Here is a 25,139-nt window from a genome sequence, read left to right as displayed (position 1 = left end):
ACTTTTGTTTTTATGTGATGTGTGACTTCCAATAAATTAAACCACGCAGGTTGATGATCACTAGATCCCAAACTTTCACCTACAGGAATATCTGATAACAAATCTTCATTTGTGAACACTAAATCAAATATGGCCTCATTACAGGTTGGCTCCTATTTTACAGCTATACCCCACATCAATGTACACAATGGGCCCAGAGCACATATATAAAATGAAAAATATACTTAAAGTGAAACACTACCTTTTCTCACTTATCAATGCATTTACTGCACTGTAATAGTCAGGTCATTTCCACCATAAAAAGCTCAAAAAGAAGGAACTGAGATGCTGGCAACATGTGTCCGTTGTCACAAAGCAAGCCTACATAAACAGGGGAATGGTTGTGCTTAAATTATGTCCTTAAATTGTGGTATGCCTGTCATTTTAACTATTTCCTCAATTCGTAAAATATCTAGCTGTTTTACTAGTCCAGGGGGGGACTAATAATAACGACACAAGTTACTGTACAATTACCAAATTGTAGTGCAAGCCAAACTGACTATGTTTGTGTTAGACTAGACCTCATGCCATCTTTCACACATAGGCCACCCTCCCCACTCCCTTCCATGTCTTTTTTCTATATAAAGAGTCTACTGTTCCAATCATTTTTCTCATTATACCAAGTCTCAGTAACAGCCACTAAATCTACATTCTCTGTTGCTGCTACTGTTACAAGTTAATGATCTTATTCCCTAAACCGCGAGCATTGTCCTTGTTCTGGGGTGGGGGTGGGGGGGGAATACCTCCTAGCAATTTTAAAGTGGGTCATAGGCGTCTCCCTCTCCCTCCCCATTACCTGTACTAGCCAAGCCCCCAGATCCACCCACCTGGGAACTAAAATGCCTTCTCTTTCTATACCATTTTATAAGCACTAAGAAGGTTCTGGTCAGCATGGATTTGTCTATTCAGGAGGTAGCTCAGTATGCTTAAAGGGCAGGCTGTAAATATGTGTCACAGTAACCAAGCCTACCAACTTGATAGTGTATTTTTGCTATACTTTTAACACTAATTCAAGCTTAATATAAAGGTGCAATTCACACACATTTTAGTCCTTCAACAGAAAACAAAACTATTTGTAAAACAGCCCTGATATTTTATAGTTATTGTCCACAGAAAGCACAGCATTAAGAAACATAAGATTAAAATACAATTAAAAGGCATTTCACTGAACATAAAGCTGTCAATCTACAGGACTGGTGTACTGAAAAATAAGAAACACTGTTAATAAAATAAAATTGGGATGACAGTTTTGCACTGCATGCAAATTACCAACAAATCAAAAAATGCTTCATAAAAAAACAAAACCCCAAAACTGTAAAACAAGTTAAAGATAATATACAAAGATGTGAAGACCCACATTGTTAGGGGACTGCTGTGTAAATGATTAAGTAATGAAAAACATTTTCAGTCTGCCTACTTATCTTCCTCATCATTAGCACGGTAGATGGCCTGGTTTCGCCTTTTAATCTTCATAGCACTACGGCCACATTCATCACTTAACCGCTTTAATGATTTATCTGGGCATTTACCTTCCCCCTCAGTCTGGCTGCTTTCAGATCGGTCTAACTCATCATTTGTGGAATCCATTGCATCATCTGAAGAAACAGCCATTGAGTCAGGTAACACCCGAATCTGGGAAAAGTTGACCGAGAGATCAGAGGAATGTTCTGGAGAAGGTTCCATTAACGGTGCTGATGCATCCTCCTCTTCCTCATCATAGTCCAAAGTTATCTCATCTGGGTTAATGGAAGAAGATAAAATAGACGTGTCTGTGCTGTATTCGCTGGGATCTTCTATTGAACCAGTGCTGTCAACATCATTCTCTTCTGGTGCCTCAAAGTCTCCACTTTCATCCTCCTGCCGGATTCTTGCATTAATGTCAATAAGCCCCAGGTGAGCACAGAACTCAGTGGTCTGTGGGTTTATCATATGGGAAGCCACCCTCTTGTGCTGTGGATTGTTTGGATCATAACAAGGTGTGGTCATACTGAAATTGCAAGGGATACAAAGATCTTGGCCAAGGTCATCGAGAACCTCCTTCCTGATTTCTGTAGTGGCGCTAAAATCCCACCTAGGATAACATAACATATAAATGAACATACACTTTAAATTGCAATGAACAGTAGGGCTGCAACTAACGATTATTTTCATAATCGATTAGTTGGCCGATTATTTTTTCGATTAATCGGATAAAAAAATGAATGTAAATTTTTCATTTATTTAAAATAATGTAATAAACAAATTATATTAAATACAAACAGCATAATAAAAAAAACAAACTTTGATAAAATGCATTTCTTGCCTCTATTTCGCAACCAGCCCCCCCCAATTTATGCACGTTTGAGCCCAGGCTTGCCACGCTGCCTCCCAGACATGCCACGCTGCCTCCCACATATGCCACTCCACGCTGCCTCCCACATATGCCACGCTGCCTCCCACATATGCCACCCTGCCTCCCACATATGCCACTCCACCCTGCCTCCCACATATGCCACTCCACCCTGCCTCCCACATATGCCACTCCACCCTGCCTCCCACATATGCCACTCCACCCTGCCTCCCACATATGCCACTCCACCCTGCCTCCCACATATGCCACTCCACCCTGCCTCCCACATATGCCACTCTGCCCCCCACATATGCCACTCCACGCTGCCTCCCACATATGCCACTCCACGCTGCCTCCCACATATGCTACTCCACGCTGCCTCCCACATATGCCACTCCACGCTGCCTCCCACATATGCCACTCCACGCTGCCTCCCACATATGCCACTCCACGCTGCCTCCCACATATGCCACTCCACGCTGCCTCCCACATATGCCACTCCACGCTGCCTCCCACATATGCCACTCCACGCTGCCTCCCACATATGCCACTCCACGCTGCCTCCCACATATGCCACTGTGCCTGATACACCTTATACCCCGATACACCACTCCATCCTCCCCAGACATACCACTCCATCCTCCCCAGACATGCCACACTGCCTCCCAGACATGCCACACTGCCCTCCCCACATATGCCACTCCACTCTACCCCCAGATATGCCACTGTGGCCCCAGATCTGCCTTATACACCCTGATACACCACTCTGTCCTCCCCAGACATGCCACACTGCCCTCCCCACATATGCCTTATATACCCTATATGCCTTATACCCCCAGATATGTCACTCCATCCTCCCCAGATATGCCTTATACCCCCCAGATATCTCATAGTCCCCTCATAGAGTCACAGACCATACTTTTATAAATAAGTACTGGGTTAATCTTCACTGCCCCCAGAATTTAGATTCCCCTTAGTTTGCCCCCCTTTATCTCTAACTGCACCTTAAGTTAACTTTAATAAATTAATAAAATTAACCCTCAGTCCTCATTAAATTAACCCTAAACACCCCATTAACCATAACTGCCCCTAAATTAACCCTAAAGACCCCATGAACCACAGCATCCCCTAAATTAACCCTAAACATACCATTAACCAAAACTGCCTCAAATTAACCCCAAACACCCCATTAACCACAGCTGCTCCTAAATTAACCCTAAACACACCATTAACCATAGCTGCCCCTAAATTAACCATAAACACCCTATTAACCATAGCTGCCCCTAAATTAACCCTAAACACCCTATTAACCATAGCTGTCCCTAAATTAACCCTAAACACCCCATTAACCATAACTGCCCCTAAATTAACCCTAAACACCCCATTAACCATAACTGCCCCTAAATTAACTCCCACCTCCCCTAACTTTCAGTAACCCAAATATTAATTTTATACTTACAGTTAGATGAGTGTCACAGCCATGTGGTTCTGGCCTTCTGGGAGAAGGAAGGGGGCGGGGCCAGTTGTCACAGTGATTACAGGGAGGGACTGGTAAGTAGGAGCTGCTGCTGTGAGTCAGACTAAACGGATTATATAATGAGGGGTATTTTTCAGAGCGTTTGCTCTGAAAAAAACCCTCATTTAATAATCGATAAAAATCGATTCAACTAATCGATAATGAAATTCGTTGGCAACGATTTTCATTATCTATTATCGATTTTATCGATTAGTTGTTGCAGCCCTAGTGAACAGTATTGTGGATTTTGAGATTATCCAGAATGTTTTTTTCTCCTTTGATATTCTGCAGCTGAAGTATCTGAATGTAATTTCCACCACACAAGCATGTATCTATTTTCCAACATCTAACATCAAGAGCAGAACAACTCCAGAATACATATGACTTACTTGGGATGGAGACCATTGTTCTCAGGCATGTTCCATGTTTTAGAAGTGACATTAAGAAGATCCTTGGTGCTCTTTAGAACCGCCAACCATTCAAGATCATATTCCAGACACTCAGGCTTACTGGGGTCATGTTCTACATCTACTATCTATTAAGAAGACGACGAAAAATCACATCAGTTATAGTAAATGCCCTATCAACATACAAAGTAGAAAAATATTTACTCACCTGCAAAAACTCCCGATGTGGAAGGCATTTATCAAGAGCTAAGAATTTGGTTGCTTTGGGTAGCTGTCCTGTGGTTTGCTATAAAAGAGAAAATATGTACATCTCTACACAACCACACAGAAAAAAAAAAAAGAATGGGTGAGGATTTTTACTACGGTTTTTAGCTCCCTTCTTTGTTCAAAAAGACCTGCAGTTAAAAAACACTTCAATTTTTTTCCCTTTAATTTATGTTTCACCCCCATCACCACACAGCCCACAGTATTCTAACATAACTAGACATTGACAGCATAACTTTACCTGGTGCTGCATAAAGGCAGCAAATTTGACATGTAGATGGGCAGAGAACCAGTACGATGGTTGAAGGTGACAAAGAAGTTCAAAGGCTGCTGGACTCCCCAAAGTGTTCTCCTCTACTTCTTTTTGGAAGAAGTCTTTCTTCTTGAGTAGCTGTTTCTTGTTCCCATAGTAGTAAATACTACGAGGCCAGTCATGTGACATAAATACGTCAATGGGTTCTCTTAACTGTTAGTAGAAGAGGAGTACAAATTATATTCCGAAAGCTGGACACACAAACACTGGACACAGGCAACAGTATACTGGATGTAGGAAGAATTCTGTTTTAGAATAAACAAATTGGAAGGAGTATCCTAAAGTATTCACTTGCCTTAGCCTCGGGAGACACTACAGGTGCATGAACTTGTTGGGATACCCCATTTACAAAACCAGGGGGATTAACACTGTCCCTATTGGTATCTTTTTACAGGAAGGCTTTCCAGAAAATGTTTGGAGTGTGTCTGTGGGAATTTGTACACATTCAGCCAAAGGTATTCAATCATGTTGTGTAGCAGGCCGCCTGAGACCAATTTGTCAGGTACACATCTATTTAGCTAGCACACTAACATTTAAACACATCCCAATATCCGTCCAAAACTGAAAAGCGATTGGTTTGACTGGCCACAAATACATATTTATCTCTAGTGCAAAATAAAAGCTAAACCTACCTGTTTAAGCTTAAAGACTTCTATGTTCCTCACATGGTAGGCACTTCTGATTGTTTCCTTACTGTAAGGAGGGTGTTCAAAATGGCCTTGAAACAAAATACAGGAAACGCTAAATACAACCTAGCCTGAAAAAGTATTAAAGTGCAGCGCATTTGCAGGGGCTTAAAAAATAATAGATTTACCTTTTCTGTAATCATGGGATTTAAATATTCCAGAGATTCCTCCAATTCTTACCCCACGGTATTTTACAATTCCAGCATAACCTAAAACAAGATACACTAAGTAAATCAAATAAACATGCCTTTTTATGATCATGCTCAACAGAGCCGGACTACTGATGTCTAGGTGGTCCTAGCACTTTAAGGCCAGTGGCTGCCAGATGACATACGTGTGGCTGGATATGTGCGACTGCACGCTACGTTTTTATGCCCGCATAGTATTTGGTCAGGCATATCCAGCCACATGCTGCGGTAAATCAGTGTGTAGTGTTGTCGGCCACAAGCCCACCTGGAATTTACCTGATGTGCTAGACAGCCAGTCCAGGCCTGCCGTGCATACATTTTCTATAGTAATAAGAAAGTCACAATAAAAATTATAATTTGTAAAATGAGCACTGTCCTGTGGCCTTCACAACCCACAAACAAAGGTGCTCAAAAGGGATGCTGCTTCTGGGGTAAGTACCATTGAAACACTACTCCCATATATCCAAATGTGGGTTGATTTTATGATACTAAAAACATATATAGTGTGTGTGTGTGTGTGTGTGTGTGTGTATAAATACCCCTATACTAAACAAGCACATGAAACATGTATGTCCTCACCCAAGTAGTATATATTAGGTGCCACCCAGCCCCCATATGGAAGCTCTTGAAGATAGTTTGAAGCCTCATGATTCCCTCCAATAAATATGGTGAGTACTGGGGCCTTTTTCTCACCAGAATAGTACCTGAGAGTTCAAGATGAAAAAGTACATTATAAAAACACAATAATTTGTTCATGTCTGCCTACCATATTTCATGATCATTTGGGTAACTAAAAAAAAAAACTCAGCACTAGGGCTGCAACTAACGATTATTTTCATAATCGATTAGTTGGCCGATTATTTTTTCGATTAATCGATTAAAAAAAAAATGAATGTAAATTTTTCATTTATTTTAAACAATTTAATAAACAAATGATGTTAAATACAAACAGCAGAATAAAAAAAACACAAAAACTGATAAAACGCATTTCTTGTCTTTATGCCCCAACCAGCCCCCCCCCCCCAATTTATGCACATTTGAGCTTACCACGCTGCCTCCCAGACATGCCACTCCACTCTACCCCCACATATGCCACTGTGGCCCCTGATATGCCTTATACACCCTGATACACCACTCCGTCCTCCCCAGATATGCCTTATACCCCCCAGATATCTCATAGTCCTCTCACAGACCCCCTCACAGTCACAGACCCATTCGCATCAGACGGACACCATACTTTTATAAATAAGTACTGGGTTAATCTTCACTGCCCCCAGGATTTAGATTCCCCTTAGTTTGCCCCCCCCCCTTTACCTCTAACTGCACCTTGTTAACTTTATTAAATTAATTAAATGAACCCCCATTCCTCATTAAATTAACTGCCCCAAATTAAACCTAAACACCCCATTAACCATAGCTGCCCCTAACTTTCAGCAGCCCAAATATTAATTTTATACTTAGTTAGACGAGTGTCACAGCCATGTGGTTCTAGGAGAAGGAAGGGGCGGGGCCAGTTGTCACAGTGATTACAGGGAGGGACTGGTAAGTAGGAACTGCTGCTGTGGGTCACTGAAACGGTTTTTATAATGAGAGGTATTTTTCCATAGCGTTTGCTCTGAAAAAACCCTCATTTTATAATCAATAAAAATCGATTCAACTAATCGATAATGAAATTCGTTGGCAACGATTTTCATTATCGATTTTATCGATTAGTTGTTGCAGCCCTACTTAGCACTAATTATCCCCAGCCTTTCCCTCTAAGAAATGTATCCAAGCACAGGCAGCTTGCTATGTGCATTATTAGAAAATCCTTCCTTTCACCTTAGAGGGAATATAACAAACACTAAAATACCGTATGCAATGTTCTCTTACTTGTAAAAGGTCTGCATCTGGCGGTACTTCGGAGGCACTGCCATGCATTTCATGTCCCCCTCATTTCTTACTGCTTGGAAGTCTCCGCAACAAAGCAACAGATCTACTTTTGTGTTCTCCTTCTTCTCTAGATACTTAATTGTTTCATAGATCTTATCTAGCTCACCATGGCAACACCCTTCAACTGCAATCTTCATTGTGGTACTTTTGGTAATTTACAGTGGAAATTAAATTACATATCCTTATACTTCCATCTGTAGAAGAAGAACAAGGTTTAAACACAGGACAAACCATAAAATTCACTAGCAGAGTTACGTCTCCGGGTTTCCTGGAAGGAAGCAGGGGCATTAACCCACTTTTAAAGCTGAGAATGTAAAATATCTGCTGACAAAATCCTACTCTTTATTCCCAGGACCAAACTTCTTTCCAGTCCTATGAGCTCCATGACCCAAATGATTTGGTCTGCAACAGGATAGAAATTATTGTTGGAGCAAGCCAAACGGCATGTGATTTAAGTAAATTAGGAGAATGGTCGAGAGTGCGGCAGCTGCAGTTTAATATTGACAAAGGTAAAATACCAAGACAGAATGTAGCGCTGGGCAGTGTTTTGTCAGTGACAACAGAAGAGAGGAAATTTTGGAATAATTATTTCTGATGACTTAAAGGTAAGCAGACAATGCAATAAAGTCTTTCAAAAAGCAAGCAAGGTGTTGGTTTGTATAGCTAGAGGCTAGAAAAAGGAAGGTGGTCCTGTCACTTTACAGATCTCTGGTAAGAGCTCACCAGAGTATTGTGTATAGACATTTTGGAGCGAGTTCAGAAAGGGGCTACCATAATGATGAATGTTTACAGGATACAAGTTATCAGGAAAGACTAAAAGTACTCATTACGCACAGCTTGGAGGAAGGAAGAGAAGTAGAATGTATGTAAACACATAAATGGCTTTAACAAAAGTACAGGAGGGAAGTTTATTTCAAAGGACAAAAAAATGTTAGAACAAGACATTATGGGCTAAAGATTTGAGGTTTAGATGTAATGTAAGAAAGTTTTACTTTACAGGAGGTGGGGGATAGGTAGATGGAACGTTGTCCCATCAGAAGTGGTTAAGGCTAATACAATGAGGAAATTGAAAAATGCAAGTTTTATGGTTGTATGGTTTCAAAGTTAGCATTACTCAGTGTGTACAAGAAGCATATTGTGGAACAGTCTCTGCTTTCAGTGGAAGCAGCCAGGAAAGGCATTAAGAAACATTGGTCACGTTGTCTAAGTAAAGAATATCAGAACTATGCACTAAAATAGACTAAACAGGCCGGAAGTGCTTCTTTAACCTGCTGAAACTCTGATCTCAGGCATGCTGCCATTCAGCATCACAATAGATGCTATAACTCTTGTCCTGCTAATAGTTTGGTGGAGAATATAACACAATAAGAAAAACAATACTTCTTCACTTAATGTTATTACACAGCACTAATGACACAAATGTTTACATAACTTCCTGAGGGGAAAAACACACAGCCTTACGCAGAGATTTATCAGTTCGGGTAATTGGCTTACAATGTATTTGACAATAACAAAACAAAACAAAAAAAGCATAAAGGGAAGCGAACCTATAAAAGAAACGTCAAATAAAAGCCAATATGTTTTAGATGCAAGTTCCGTTATGTAAACACCAAACTACTCGACACCATGAGAGCTGTTTCTCATCGCTGAGCTCCCCAACACGTTTTGTACAGCTCCAGTTACAGCTTTCACCTACCCTGTCAGCTATAAACATTTTACCAAACTTCAGAGTACGTGAGGAAAAATACCAAAAATATACGCACTTGCCTATAGATCCAGGGACCATAAAGAAAATGTACGTTACAATCCCAAAATCATCTCCAACAGGCGTATACATACACACTTCCGTATTAGTCGAGCGTATTTGACGCAGTCGTTATTCAAACAGGAAGTTGTCTGGGCTACGTGCTGAGGTCACACACAAAACGCGCTCCATTAGTGGCCCCTGCCTTGGTTGCACCTTGCGCTTGATGTTTATATATAAGTAGTTAATCATATAGATTCATATACTGGTACACGTTAACGTATCCGTCATACGTTCTACACTTTGTTGGAATAAATAAGGCATTATCCTTTCAGTAGTGGCCAGTGGCGTAACAGCGGAAATAGGGTTGTATGTTGCGATTTGGAACGCAGAGTGGTAACCTACGTACAGCTTCTGCGCATGCGTAGTTACTGGTGGTCCGCCGCTTATTTCCTGCGTTTACATCTTTGACAGTGGGACAGTAAGTGCCATAACATGATGATATTTGTGGCATAGGGTATATGTAGATGGTATGTCTTGTGCTGAATACTCTGTATCTGCATATAGGACCAGTGTTGGTCTATATATCCCGTAATGTCACTTCCTAGCGCGTATGCACACAATTGTGAATGTGCAGTGCAATTCACCTCCAATGCTTATGTATATAGTAATATTTGCAATATAAAACCATTATTTTAAATAAATTCTGTATACATTAACCCCTTAATGAAACGACTGTTTCTTTCTCGTAGTACGTTTTGGGACAGTGGCTCTTTTAACATTTTTCTGTGTTGCTGTTTTCTTCTTTCTCATTTTGTGCTCCCACACACATTATATATTGGGGGTTTTTTCAGGGCAAACAGGGCTTTCTTTAGATACTATTATTTTTATCATATCTAATTTACTATAATAAACATGATAAAATATAGTGATTTTTTTTTCTTAACTTTCTCACTTTTTTTTGAAAAATATTTTACTCATCTGCAAAAACTAATGGGAAAAACCTGCTAAATAGATTCTACTATTTGTCCTGAGTTTAGAAATACCCAATGTTTTTGTGCTTTTTTCTGCATGTTATGGGGCAATAAGTACCAGTAGCGTTTTGCTATTTCAAAACCATTTTGTCCCCAAAGCTGGTCATTCTGCCCCATGTGCTATTTCAGGTATCTTTGATGCCACTCCTTCTTCCCCAGGTATGTCACTGTGCCCCCTGATATGCCTTATACCCCCTGATACACCACTCCGTCCTTCCCTGATATGCCACACTGCCTCCCAGACATGCCACACTGCCCTCCCCACATATGCCTTATATACCCTATATGCCTTATACCTCCAGATATGTCACTCAGTCCTCCCCAGACATGCCTTATACCCCCCAGATATTTCATAGTCCTCTCATAGAGTCACAGATCCGTTCACATCACACTGACACCATACTTTTATAAATAAGTACTGGGTTAATCTTCACTGCCCCCAGGATTTAGATTCCCCTTAGTTTGCCCCTTTACCTCTAACTGCACCTTAAGTTAACCTTATTAAATTAATTAAATTAACCCTCAGTCCTCAGCATTAAATGAATCCTGAAGATAAGACCCCATCAACCACAACTGCCCCTAAATTAACCCTAAACACCCCATCAACCACAACTGCCCCTAAATTAACCCTTAACACCCCATTAACTATAACTGCCCCTAAATTAACCCTAAACACCCCATTAACTATAACTGCCCCTAAATTAACCCCCACCTTCCCTAACTTTCAGCAGCCCAAATATTAATTTTATACTCACAGTTAGATGAGTTCCTGAGCCATGTGGATGCTATAGGAAATGGGTGGAGCCAATTGGTAGTTTGGCCCCGCCCCTTCTTTCTCCCTGCAGTCACTGCTGATTGGCCCCATCCCTTTCTTTCTCCCTGTCCCTCCTTGCAGCCAATCGGCAGTGACTGCAGGGAGGGACTGGTAAGTAGGAACTGCTGTGAGTCACACTGAAACGGATTATAAAACGAGGGGTATTTTTCAGGGTGTTTGCTCTGAAAAAAACCTTCATTTTACAATCGATAAAAAACGATTCAACTAATCGATAATAAAATTAGTTGGCAACGATTTTCATTATCGATTTTATCGATTAGTTGTTGCAGCCCTACAAACAACACCCCAATATGTCTTCAGCAGCATCTCCTAAGCGCAGTGATACCCCACGTGCATGGGTTTGTTAGGTTGTTCGGGGACTAAAAGGCTCTTTTTTGAGAGGTGTGCATTTTTCAAATTGGAATTTTGACATGTTAAAAATTCTGCCCACATATCCTATTTCGGGTATCTTTGAAGCCGGCCAGTACAATTTACCCCATTTATTTCAAATGCTGGTATTTTAACCCTTTCCATGCACTAATTCTACCACCAGCCTTTATCAAGTTTATGGTCTTCCATGGGGGAAGACGTCATCTTGTGAATTGTGGCAACATCATTTACTTGATGGCACTTGTAGTTGCTCTTCGGAGCAATCACAAGGTGATCGGGGTAGGGGGGTTGTGTTGCTACATGCCTCGATATCGAGGCATGTCAGCAACACCGATTATGTGATTGGTATATGACCAAACATGGCACTGTGCATTATGGCCAAAAACCTCCACTTTGGTCTCTTCTGCCCAAAGGACATTGTTCCAGAAGTCTTGAGGTCTATTTAGATGCAACTTTGCAAACCTAAGCCTTGTTGCCATGGTTTTTTTTTTTCTTCTGGCAACCCTTCCAAACAAACCATACTTTTTAGAATTGTATTGTCATGAACTTTAACATCTGACATGCTAGCTGAGGTTTTGCAATTTCTCTTAGCATTGCGTGGTCTGACCATGGGGTGAATTTGCTGGGACATTCTCTCCTGGGAAAACTGACAATTGTCTTGAATGTTTTCCACTTTTGAATAATCTTTATCAATGTAGAATGCTAGACTTTATATTGTTTGGAATTGGCTTTATACCGCTTCCCAGATTGATGGGCAGCAACAATTCCTTCTCTAAGATCATTGCTGTTGCTTTTCCTCCTTGGCATTGTTTTGAACACACGCCTGAATGCTCCAGACCAGCAAACAGGTTCAACTTTGGCAAGAGGTGGTCACACTTGATGATGATCGATTTATCAAGAATATTTGGTTAGCAGCACTTGTCTGCAACTTAGCATCTTATTTCCTATCAAAGTTGTAATGACATGACACATGACTGTGTGTATGTGTGTGTATATATATATTTCCTGCTTGGAGTCTGTAGTGGATTTAGAACAAATCATTAATTTGTTTCAGAATTAGAAATATAGTGCATTCAAGTATATAGTGCATATAAGTATATATATAGTGTATTCAAGTGTGTGTGTGTGTGTGTGTGTGTGTATATGTATGTGTGTGTGTATATATATATATATATATATATATATATATATATATAACAAAGATTTTGTACTTAAATTTTTTTTTTTAGCAGTGTTAGACTGACTGTAGGTCCCCCTTTTGCCCCCAGAACAGCCCTAACCGTCAAGGCATGGACTGCACTGGATCCTTTAGGTCCTGTAAGTTGTGAGGTTGGGCCTCCATGGATGCATCCTGGTACCATGTGTTCTCCAGGTAAGGGATGCACACGTATGATTCATCAAACCAGGCCACCTTCTTCCATTGCTCCGTGGTCCAGCTCTTATACTCATGTGCCCATTGTAGGCGCTTTAGGCAGTGGACAGGGGTCAACATGCGCACCTTGACTGGTCTCCGGCTATGCAGCCCCTCACACAACAGAATACGATGTGCTGTGTGTTCTGACACCTCTCTATTAGAACAGCATTCATTTTTTTCAGCAGTTTAAGCTACAGTAGCTAGGTTGTTGGATTTGACCACATGGGCCAGCCTTTGCACCCCACGTGCATCAATGAGCCTTGGCCGCCCATGACCCTGTCGCTGGTTCACCGCTTTTTCTTCCTTGGACCACATCTGATGTTCTGACCATTGCAGACCAAGAACACCCCACAAGAGCTGCAGTTTTGGGGATACAGCTGTCTAGCAGCCACAATCTGGCCCTTGTCAAAGTCGCTCAGATCCTTACACTTGCCTGTTTTTCCTGCTTCTAACACATCAGCTTTGAAGATGAAATGGCCACTTGCCATTCACTTAGGTATTTGGGACCCAGAATCCTCTATAGCCTGTACTCCTTCAGCTGGCCTAATTAGCAGCTGCTGTGGCTTTAACTAGCAGACATAAAAAAGGCAGAATAGAAGCCGAACTGCTGGAAGCTCTAAAGGTTGGTGAAAACCTATGTTAATTGTGCTGGATTTGTTAGTTTAGTGTACTGGGTTAGAAAGTCTTGAAGCTGTAGTCATTATGAACACAAGTGACTACATAAGAGAAGCACACATACAACTTTCTAGTAATAGACACTACAACAAACGAGCTCACCGCAAACATATAAATACTCCCCTCTGATAACACGTTATACTTAGAAGAGCTAATACCAGAGAAAGCAAAAAACAGCTCCTTCTACAGTGGGGCAAAAAACTATTTAGTCAGCCACCAAGTGTTCAAGTTCTCCCACTTACAAAGATGAGAGAGGCCTGTAATTTTCACCATTGTACACTTCAACTATGAGAGACAGAACGAGACAACAAAGTCCATAAATCACATTGTCTGATTTTTAAAGAATTTATTTGCAAATTATGGTGGAAAATAAGTATTTGGTCAATAACAAAAGTTCATATCAATACTTTGTTATATACCCTTTGTTGGCAATGACAGAGGTCAAATTTTTCTGTAAGTCTTCACAAGGTTTTCACACAATGTTGCTGGTATTTTGGACCATTCCTCCATGCAGATCTCCTCTAGAGCAGTGATGTTTTGGGGCTGTCGCTGGGCAACACGGACTTTCAACTCCCTCCAAAGGTTTTCTATGAGGTTGAGACTGGCTAGGCCACTCCAGGACCTTGAAATACTTCTTACCAAGCCACTCCTTCGTTGCCCGGGCGATGTGTTTGGGATCATTGTCATGCTGAAAGACACATTCCCGTTTCATCTTCAATGCCCTTGCTGATGGAAGGAGGTTTTCACTCAAAATCTCACGATACATGGCCCCATTCATTCTTTCCTTTACACGGATCAGTCGTCCTGGTCCCTTTGCAGAAAAACAGCCCCAAAGCATGATGTTTTTATCCCCATGCTTCACCGTAGGTATGGTGTTCTTTGGATGCAACTCAGCATTCTTTCTCCTCCAAACACGACGAGTTGAGTTTCTACCAAAAAGTTCTACCTTGGTTTCATCTGACCATATGACATTCGCCCAATCCTCTTCTGGATCATCCAAATGCTCTCTAGCAAACTTCAGACGGGCCCGGACATGTACTGGCTTAAGCAGGGGGACACGTCTGGAACTGCATGATTTGAGTCCCTGGTGGCGTAGTGTGTTACTGATGATAGCCTTTGTTACTTTGGTCCCAGCTCTCTGCAGGTCATTCACTAGGTCCCCCCGTGTGGTTCTGGGATTTTTGCTCACCGTTCTTGTGATCATTTTGACACCACGGGGTGAGGTTTTGCGTGGAGCCCCAGATCGAGGGAGATTATCAGTGGTCCTGTATGTCTTCCATTTTCGAATAATTGCTCCCACAGTTGATTTCTTCACACCAAGCTGCTTGCCTATTGCAGATTCAGTCTTCCCAGCTTGGTGCAGGTCTACAGTTTTGTTTCTGGTGTCCTTCGACAGCTCTTTGGTCTTGGCCATAGTGGGGTTTGGAGTGTGACTGTTTGAGGTTGTGGACAGGTGCCTTTTATACTGATAACAAGTTCAAACAGGTGCCATTAATACAGGTAACGAGTAGAGGACAGAGGAGACTCTTAAAGAAGATGTTACAGGTCTGTGAGAGCCAGATATCTTGCTTGTTTGTATGTGACGAAATACTTATTTTACTGAGGAATTTACCAATGAATTCAATAGAAATCCTACAATGTGATTTCCTCTATTCTTTCCCCCCATTCTGTCTCTCATAGTTGAAGTGTACCTATGGTGAAAATTACAGGCCTCTCTCATCTTTTTAAGTGGGAGAACTTGCACAATTGGTGGCTGACTAAATACTTTTTTGCCCCCACTGGTATATGCTCCCCAAGATTCACATTGATGGTAACTCTGGAAGGCTTATAATATCAGTAATTGGCACACTCACAGATAACATCTCAGGCTGTGTGAGAATCATCCTGAAACCTCTTGTTGAAAATTTTTTTATAAAAAAACAAAAAACCCAAGTTATATTCAAGATACCACTAACTGCTTAACCCCTTAACGTCCATTGCCGGGTCAGGCACGTCATGCAAAACGGTCACTTAACGACCTATGACGTGCCTGACACGTCATCAGACTTAAACAAGCTTAGAAAGTGATCAATGATCACTTTCTAAGCTTAAACGGTGTTGCTGTAATGCCTCGATGTCGAGGCATTCAGCAACACCGAGATCGGCATGATGGGCCATGTCTGGCCCCTCCCCGGGGCGTCAACAGCCGCCATACATTGTAAAAGCGTTTAGGAGGCGATCAACGATCACCTCCTAAACTTCAATGGTGTCGCTGGAATGCCTCGATCAGGAGGCATCCAGCGACACCAAACACTTACCTCTTGATGGACTGTGACCGCTCCGGAGAGCGGTCACAGCCGCAGCTGCACGCAGTCTTCACCATCCGCAAGATGGCGGCGGCCCGGGAAAAAAAATAATAAAGTTGAAAAAGTTCGCTAGACGGTCTCCTGACCTTCTAGAGAACTCTGGCTCCACTTGCTGGTTGAATACAGGTACTGCATTCAACCATACAAGTCAATGGAGGCCAGCTTTCTAATCACTATGTGATTAGTAAAATATTTTAAAAAAATATAACAAAATAATAAAAAAAAAGAAAAAGCTTAAAAAAAACATGGTAACATTTAAAAATTATTATGCTTTAGAGGAACTATCCAGTTCCAGCAAAATGTAAAAAAAAAGTCCAAAAAGAGTAAAATAAATAAAATTAAAAAATAAAGTTTATTATTATGAGCAAGCGCTAAAATTAGCGCTGTATCTTCCCAAAAATCCTGACGTGGAAAAATTTAAATAAAAGCATTTCAAATACCCAAGGGGTGTCTAATTTAAAAAAATGAATGGTTTGATGGGGTAAATTGGAATGGCCGGGCTCAAAGATAGGGCATAGGCACAGACTGACCAAAATGGGGGGGAAAAAAAGCGCACTTCCAAAATGTGGCATTTTAACCTCAAACACCAGAAAACCCATACATGTGGGGTATGACTGAACTCGGGAGATGTTCCTGAACACATATTAGGGTGTTGTTTGATAGTGACGTATACCTGGAGCTATAAATTTATACCCAAAATACAATTTGTGTGAAAAAAAAATAAAAAAAAAATACTACCACAAAGTGTGGCAAAGGCTGGTGGTAGAATCTGATGCATGGAAAGGGTTAAATACTACCATTTTAAGTACCTTGGGGTGTCTAGTTTTCAAAAATATATGGTTTTATGAGGTAAATTGTAGTGGCCAGGCTCAAAGATAGGGCATAGGCACAGACTAACCAAAATAGGGGAAAAAAAGCGCACTTCCCAAATGTGGCCTTTTAACCCCAAACAGCAGTCAAACCCATGCATGGGTGGTATCACTGTACTCGAGAGATGTTATTGAACACATATTAGGGTGTTGTTTGATAGTGACGTATACCTGGAGCTATAAATGTATACCCAAAGTACAATTTGTGTAAAAAAAAATACCAAAAAAATACTAACACAAAGTGTGGCAAAGGCTGGTGGTAGAATCTCATGCATGGAAAGGGTTAAAATACTAGCATTTGAAATACCTTGGGGTGTCTAGTTTTCAAAAATATATGATTTGATGGGGTAAATTGCATTGGCCGGCTTCAAAGATACCCGAAATGGCACATGGGGGGAAGAATTACCAGATTTGGAAAAAATGGTTTTGAAATAGCAAAACGCTACCTGTACTTAATGCTCCATAACGTGCAGAAAAAAGCAAAAAAACATAAAAACATTGGGTATTTCTAAACTCAGGACAAATAGTAGAATATATTTAGTAGGGTTTTTCATTAGCTTTTTTGGATGAGTAAAAGATTTTTGGGGTAAAAGTCAGAAAATTTGGGTTTTTTTTACATTTTTCATCATATTTTATTACTTTTTTATGGGAAATTAGATAATATGATTAAAACAATGGTATCTGAAGAAAGCCCTTCTTGTCCTGAAAAAAACAACATATAATTTGTGTGGGTTCACTAAATGAGTGAAGAGAAAATTACATCTAAACACGAACACCGCAAAAGTATTAAAACAGCCTCGGTCCCAATGGTACAAAAGGTAAAACACAGCCTGGTCCTTAAGGGGTTAAATAAGCCATCGTCTGTCGGCCTCATCTCTGACGATACAAATCTACCCATTATGGACATTGAATCCCTCTATACCAACATCACCCACCAATATGGATTAGAATTATGCTGGAAGTACCTACAACAAGACATAACAAATGAAGCCGTTCTAAGTTCAGATATACAATTTTTACAGGACTTTTACGTACAGATTATGGGCACAGCTATGGGAACATGGCGCAGCAATAAGCAAACTTTTTCATGGGAAAGCTCCTGTCTACCTGTAGTTCAAATGAACAAGATCCTTTAACGGTGGACAAATTCATATAGACATAATGTGAACAGAAAAAGGACAGACATAGCTGTAGGACACCACTTCTGCTAACATGGACCCAGTATGAAAGATACAAGGGTCACCATATTAATGAAGAATTTCCAGACACAGAGAGAACGGAAGATATGGGAATAAAAACCAATGCTAAAATTTGTTAAAACCGTTAATTCAGGCCTAATTCGTGATAAAAAATTTGTCACATGCACACAATCTTATACAAAAAACATGAATTGATGCCCGATGGAGCACAAATGAGTTGTGATGTCCTAAAACTGGTGCAGGTAGTGTGTATGCATGTATAATCGTCTCCCTACTTAACTCTCTTAAGTTAAAGGGGCTCATTAAATGCATATTAATCTTCTGCCCCCCTTTTTAAAAAAAAGTTCATTAAACATTGACCCTCCCTTCCCACTTGTCTAAGCATTTGATAACATTAGAAGATGAAATGTTATGAGATAGGGGTGTGTGAAATAGTTAAATATAGTGTTGGTTGCCCTTGAATGTATAAAAAAATAAAAAAACTTTATCTGTCCTAAAATTAAAGTAGGCCTGACGTAAGCAACATTTTCATGACTCTTTTCCAAGTTTGTAATGTCAAGTTTGTCCTTGGAGATTGCAGTCAACTGCAACAATTTTGTCATCAGAATTTAGCTGGATCAAACAAATGATGTCAAAAAAGCAAACCCCCCCCCCCCTATTGATTCACAGTGTTGCATTTAGCTAGATTGTCAAGTCTACTATAGAGAGAGAATTCACTATTGGGACAAATGGTACCAGCTGAAATGCAACTGGAAACCAGGAACCGTAATATTAAATGTCTATGACAATTGCTTGAAGAAACCAGGGCTGATTTTTTTTTTTTTGGCTTATAGAGACACTGACCAAAATTTAAGCATGTATGATATCAGCAAGATCAAACCATCCACATCCATGCTTCATAACTAATAAAAAGGTTAAAAGGAAAGCCCTGACTTGCAGCCTTGGTTGTGGTGACCCTGAGATTATTCTGTTAGTAAATTGCCACTGAAGTAGTGACAAATAATGATGAACTAGGTAGGCAATATACGGTAGTATGAAGGTAAACAGTGTGCAGACAGTGTACACTTTGCTTGCTAAGATAAAACAACCAATAGAATCTTGTTTAGAAGTGTAGCCGGGAAAATATAAAATTGTGATACAATGAAAGCAAGGAGCTCTTTATTTTTCAGTGGAGTCAGAGTCCGGGAATGATGATCTTGGTGCCAAAGGCTGGGAGCCAGGGAGACTCGCTAGCCCACCGAGTGGTTTACTTGGCAGTCTGGAGGATGACCTCAATAGATCTCAAACTCGTTTAAGTTTTCTGGATAAGGAGTTGGATACAAAGCAGGAGCTGGTAAGAATTAATTTAAAAAGGCAGGCTGGATTTACCAAATGGTTCTTCTCTGCTGCCAAATTCTATGTTTCTTATTATTTTAAAGGAGCAAAGATTATGTCTGACACTCTGTTGCCGTTTGATTGTGAAGTATATAGAAAAAAACAACAAAAAGCAATTAAGATAACTTGCACTATTCTTTTACTGCCGTGTAATTTATTAAGAAATGCACAAAGTGCAACAATTCTGTTATAACAACAAAACAAAAAGGAACCAGCATATTTTCTCTCATCATGATAATATTGTCACCTTTCAGATTGATGACAAAGAATTTGACATCCCTCAGGTAGACACACCACCAACGCTGGAAAGCATCCTAAACGAGGTAAGTGAGCCTGCAAGCAGGTATCTACTCATTATAAGGTGCTTATGTACTATATAAATCTTAGTCATGTGTAATAAATTGCCCAGGTATGAGTACAGTTGGCAGTAGAAGCTGGATAAAGCTGATCCGATTTAATGTCGCTTCCCTGTTAATTAAGCCCAGATGCCATGGTTAATTCTTTATAGCCTAAAGGAGTTGTTCCGCAGACTGTGCTGAGTTTAACACTTTTGTAACCAAAATTAGAGAGTGAGAGATTTACATGTAATGTAAGGATCTTAAACCCCTCCATGACGCAGGACATACTATAACATTCCCAGCTTTCAGAATACAGGGAGTAATAGTGCTTCCTGCAGTTAAATCTCACAGGAGGGCTGATGCTGGCTGTCTGGAAGCTGGGAAGACCAGCTTCAACTCATCTGAGATCCTTCTGTGCATGGGATTCGTTTAAAAAAAACCCCCACAATTACATGGATGCAAACTTTCAATGGACAAAAGCAATGTTAAGAAATGTTTCCTTTTGTCTATGTTCTCTGCCGTCTCCATCGTGAGTTGGAGAGAGGCTGACGAAAACTATAATAAGCACACAAAGCACCTAGTGTTAATACAAAACAGTATTGGTTGGCTAATAAGTTTTTTTGGTGTACTTACTCATAGTAAGTGGAAAAATGTATTAATTACAGTCAAAGAGTCTGTAAATTACAAGGTTTGGCAGAGATTGGCAGGAAAAAAAAACCAACAGACTAGGTGGTACAGAATGTTTTTTTTATCTGCAATCTGATTCTGGTTCCATGTTTAAATACAACATTAGAAACTTCAGTCCCAGTACTGCTGAATGTAAAAACCTCTTGTAGAAATAATTCCTTAATTGTGTAGACTTCTTCCTCATCCATAATTTGCCTCTATCCTCCTAGACTGATGATGAAGATGACCCTTTCATACCAGAAGACCCTGTTCTTCTAAACGTGGAAACCATTGACACACTCTCCTGTGATACCTCGTCACTGGCCAGTTCGGACAGTGGTGATAGGGCTCTCAAGAGGTAAGCATTTCAATGTCCTAGATTGGGATGGAGCACGTCACTAATGGTGGATAAAGTTTTAGCTTTAATGCACACATCCAGTCTCCCCTTGGAAAAATGGGGTACTTGCCATTGTCACGTGTTGATATAGTTTAGTTTAATAGGAATAAATTAGGGCGTCATGGGTGATATTAAGAGAGAGGCTACATCAGATGTTTATTACAGATTACTGTCTTTTCTGTGACTTTGTTTATCTCTCTGTTATGCAGACCCATGTTTAACAGCTGTGTCTATGGTTTTGCAGGAAAAAGAAGCTTGCAGATGCTTTTTCTCGCCATGGATCTGTGATGCATCACACATTGCTAAAAGGAGTCTCTGCTCAGATTGTTTCTGCTGCTGTAAGTTTACCTGCCTTTTGGGAAGTTCTGCAATATGGACATTTGAAATATTTTGATGGAAATGGTAAAGCCTGGTAAATTTAAGAAAATGCCCTCTCCAATAATGTGTCTAAACATTAGTAGATCACAAAATGAATTGTAATGTATATATAAAAATAGCTTCTAAACGCTTAAACTTGTAAACAGAGCCGTAGCTAGCTCCTTTTGCGCTCGAGGCTAGAATGGAAAATTGTGCCCCCAGCTATTTTTTTTTTTAACAGAGGTTATTTTATTTACACACGACTGCCCTTAAACACCCATATACACATACACTACCCTTACACACATCTACCTATAAACACACACACACACATACACTGGCCTTATACTCGACTGCCCTTACACACTGCCTTTACACACACCTGCCTATTAACATGCATATACACATACACTGCCCTTACAGAACCCTGCCTTTACACACACACCAGCTTACAAACCTACAAATACCTACACTGCCTTTACACACACACACACACACACACGTGCCCATAAACACATGTATGCACATACACTGCCGTTACACAAGCCTGTCCATACACACATGTATACACATACACCGCCCTCACACTCCCCTGCCTTTACACACACCAGCTTACTAACACTGCCCATACACATACACTGCCCATACACATACACTGTCCATACACACACAAGGGTGACCACATTTTATTTCTGGAAGCGCATGAGATTACACACACACAGGTATATATATGCATGTGTATATAGGGATGCACCGAAATAAAAATTCTGGGCCGAAACTGAAAATGACCCCCCCACTCATTAAAAAAAAAACCCACACCAAAATGGGACAAAAAATGCAGTAACAATATTACTATATAACATATATATATATGATGTCTAACAGCAATCTAGCACATGCTAGAACCTGGGCATGATAGGAGTGTGATTACAGGCTCCCTATGCCATGCCACCCTCCCACACACTCATATGCTCATTCAGGCCTGGACTGGGACAAAAAATAGGCCCGGGCATTTCAGACTGACCAGCCCATTTTTATGAAAAAACATATATGTACATACATATACATAATACTTGGTCATTCAACATGGGAAGCCTGAAGCCACAATTTAGTACAACTAATCCTTTAAAAGAATATTAGAGTAAATAACACAATACCTTATCTTTTCCACTAAATGATTTCAGGGCCTTGAATGTTTTGTCCCCTGAAGTCACTACAAATTCAGGAGGGCATTTTATCTCTGGATAAGTAAAAATGAAATAGTTCCTACTGTAAATTAAGGAAACAGATAAGCAAACACACACACCAGGACAGGCTTTTCCACACCGACACCCAGACATACACACCAGGACAGGCTCTGCCACACCGACACCCAAACACACACCAGGACAGGCTCTGCCACACCGACACCCAAACACACACCAGGACAGGCTCTGCCACACCGACACCCAAACACACACACACACACACACACACACACACCAGGACAGGCTCTGCCACACCGACATCCAAACACACACACACACACACCAGGACAGTTAAAAAAAGAAGAAATGGTTCAGCACTCAACTACCAGGAAACTGGGAGCTAGCAGGAAAAAAGGGCAAAACAAAAACAGAAAGCATAACAAAAATAGCAACGTTTGGTCAAAACGTTGCTTTTTTGTTTTGCTTTCTTTGAATAAAGTAACCTAAGGATTGGAAACTGATTGGAGTGCTGGGGTTCTTTTCTGTGTTCAAACACACCAGGACAGGCTCTGCCACACCAACACCCAAACACACGCCCCAGGACAGGCTCTGCCACACTGACACCCGAACACACACACGAGGACAGGCTCTGCTACACTGACACCCAGACACACACATCAGGACATGCTCTGGCACCCAGACACACACACCAGGACAGGCTCTGGACAGGCACACCGACACCCATACACACCAGGACAGGCTCTGTCACACCGACACCCAAACACACACACACCAGGGCAGGCTCTGTCACACCAACACCCATACACAATCACACACCATGACAGGCTCTGCTACACTGACACCCACACATACACACACCAGGACAGGGTCTGCCACACCGACACCCAAACACACACACACACACAACAGGACAGGCTCTGCCACACTGACACCCAATCACAAACACCTGGACAGGCTTTGCCACACTGACACCCGCATCCGGAGGGTTTCCACGGACGGTTTCACTCAGCCTGCCTGTGGCATCTTTGCCCCCAAAACAGCTTGCCTGTGGCAACTTTGCCACCAAAACAGCCTGCCTGTGGTATCTTTGCCACCAAAACAGCCTGCCTGTTGCATCTTTGCCCCCCCTTACACATCCATGCTATCACACACACATATTCATTCACTCTTTCACAAATATTTATTCACTAATTCACAGATAATCATTCACTCATTCAGATATTCATTCATACATTGATACTCATTAATTCCCTCATTCAGATACTCATTTACATATACTCATTCACAAACATTCATTCACTCCCTCCTTTACATAAACTCATTAATTCATTCTTTCTTTCAATCTCACATACTCCATACAGCCTCCCTCACCCCCTTACCTGAGCTAATGATGTACGCGCCGCTCGCAGACTTCTGCAGATCTGCACAGGGGAAGCAGACGTGCAGCAGGGTCATGTGACGTACGTCACATGGTTCCGTTGGATTCCTGCGTCCCCCTGGCGGTAGAAGAGACGCTGCTCACGTGCGTCTGCCAGGTAAGTAGCGGGCCCGCTGCTAGAGTTGCGGGCCCGGTCGCAGTTGCTGCAGGCATAAGGGGCAGGTGCCCCTTTTGCCCTGCATTAAGGACGGCCGCATAGGCCCAGTCAGTCCGGTCCTGGCTGGGCCTATTTTAAGGTAGGGGCCTGGAGCTGCAGCTCCGTTAGCCCCTAAGTCGATCCGGCCCTGCCGCGGCCTGGGCTGGCCCGGTTGCGGCCCGGCGTGCCCGATGGCCAGTCCGGGCCTGTGCTCATTCATTTACAGATACTCATTCATTCCCTTAATCGCACATACTCCCTCCCCCAACCCCTTACCTGAACTGCAGATCTCTCACTCGTAGACTACTGCAGGGGCCCTGCTGCTTCCTCTCGAACAACTTCTCTTGCCACGCCCCCAGGAGAAGAAGGAACGGAGCAGAGTCATGTGATGTGCATTCACGTGAACACTTTAATGAACACTACTGTTCATTAAACTATTTTACCCAAATAGAGATAAGCAGAGTTACTAATTTGCCTTCTTCTCTGTTTTCGTCTCTACAGGATAAGGTTGATGCAGGGTTGCCTACAGCAATAGTGAGTATAGTTCTTATATATACACAAGAACTCTGTTGCCTTTAGTAGATGCCAGCATGAATACAGTATACGCACTACAATATATTTTTGTGCAGAATCTATTTTAGCTATACACTAAAATAAAATCAAGTCTCTTGCAGACCAGCACACATTAACACACAGACACAATTCTGACTAAAGCAAAACCCATGGCAACAACAACTTTAAAATTGAAACTACAGTAACACTTATAATGGTGAGTTATGTAGCCAAAGTGGTTCTCATACAAGGTTTTAATTATGTTTGTCTCTTTTCTGCATACAACTGTGCTTTTTGTGCTCCTTCTTAGACTGTGTCAAATCTGATTGCCGTAGGCACTTCTCACGGCCTAGCATTGATATTTGGTAAGTATCTCTGGACATCATTTTTGTGTAGTCTTATTTATGTATACACACATTACCAATAAGTATAATGTAGCACTGCATGTTCTTTTCCTAAGAAACTATATTTTAGTTTATATTCCCTCCTGTTATCATAGCTTCAAAAAATTAGTC

General features: G+C 41.2%; 1 protein-coding gene across 2 annotated transcripts; it reads right to left on the bottom strand.

Moving 5' to 3' along the window:
* Positions 1 to 1,452: 1,452 nt before the first annotated feature.
* LOC149287538 (lariat debranching enzyme A-like) lies at positions 1,453 to 7,811 on the bottom strand. 2 transcript variants are annotated; one of them, XM_089492785.1, is made up of 8 exons: positions 7,615 to 7,811; positions 6,322 to 6,446; positions 5,683 to 5,763; positions 5,501 to 5,586; positions 4,789 to 5,021; positions 4,500 to 4,572; positions 4,274 to 4,419; positions 1,453 to 2,110 (listed from the first exon to the last, which is right to left on the bottom strand). In XM_089492785.1, the coding sequence occupies exons 1-8, from the start codon at positions 7,809 to 7,811 to the stop codon at positions 1,453 to 1,455; spliced, it is 1,599 nt and encodes a 532-aa protein (XP_089348911.1). The 2 variants fall into 2 exon arrangements, with proteins under 2 accessions (XP_089348911.1, XP_089348912.1); XM_089492786.1 differs by having other exon boundaries at positions 4,500 to 4,577; positions 4,797 to 5,021.
* Positions 7,812 to 25,139: the final 17,328 nt, after the last annotated feature.

The sequence above is a fragment of the Sceloporus occidentalis genome, unplaced genomic scaffold (assembly GCF_023333645.1).
Source record: "Sceloporus occidentalis isolate IW3139 unplaced genomic scaffold, rSceOcc1.0.p SCAF_59, whole genome shotgun sequence".
NCBI classification, from domain to species: domain Eukaryota; kingdom Metazoa; phylum Chordata; class Lepidosauria; order Squamata; family Phrynosomatidae; genus Sceloporus; species Sceloporus occidentalis.
Note: the sequence above shows the minus strand (reverse complement) of the source record. Positions and strands in the feature narration are given on the sequence as shown.

Coding starts and splice junctions, on each gene's coding strand:
- LOC149287538 (XM_089492785.1), bottom strand. CDS start 7,811: ATGAAGATTGCAGTTGAAGGGTGTTGCCATGGTGAGCTAGATAAGATC. Junction 5,764..6,321: donor ACCTAATATATACTACTTGG/GTGAGGACATAC, acceptor ATCTTGTTTTAG/GTTATGCTGGAATTGTAAAA. Junction 4,420..4,499: donor CACATCGGGAGTTTTTGCAG/GTGAGTAAATAT, acceptor TCTTCTTAATAG/ATAGTAGATGTAGAACATGA.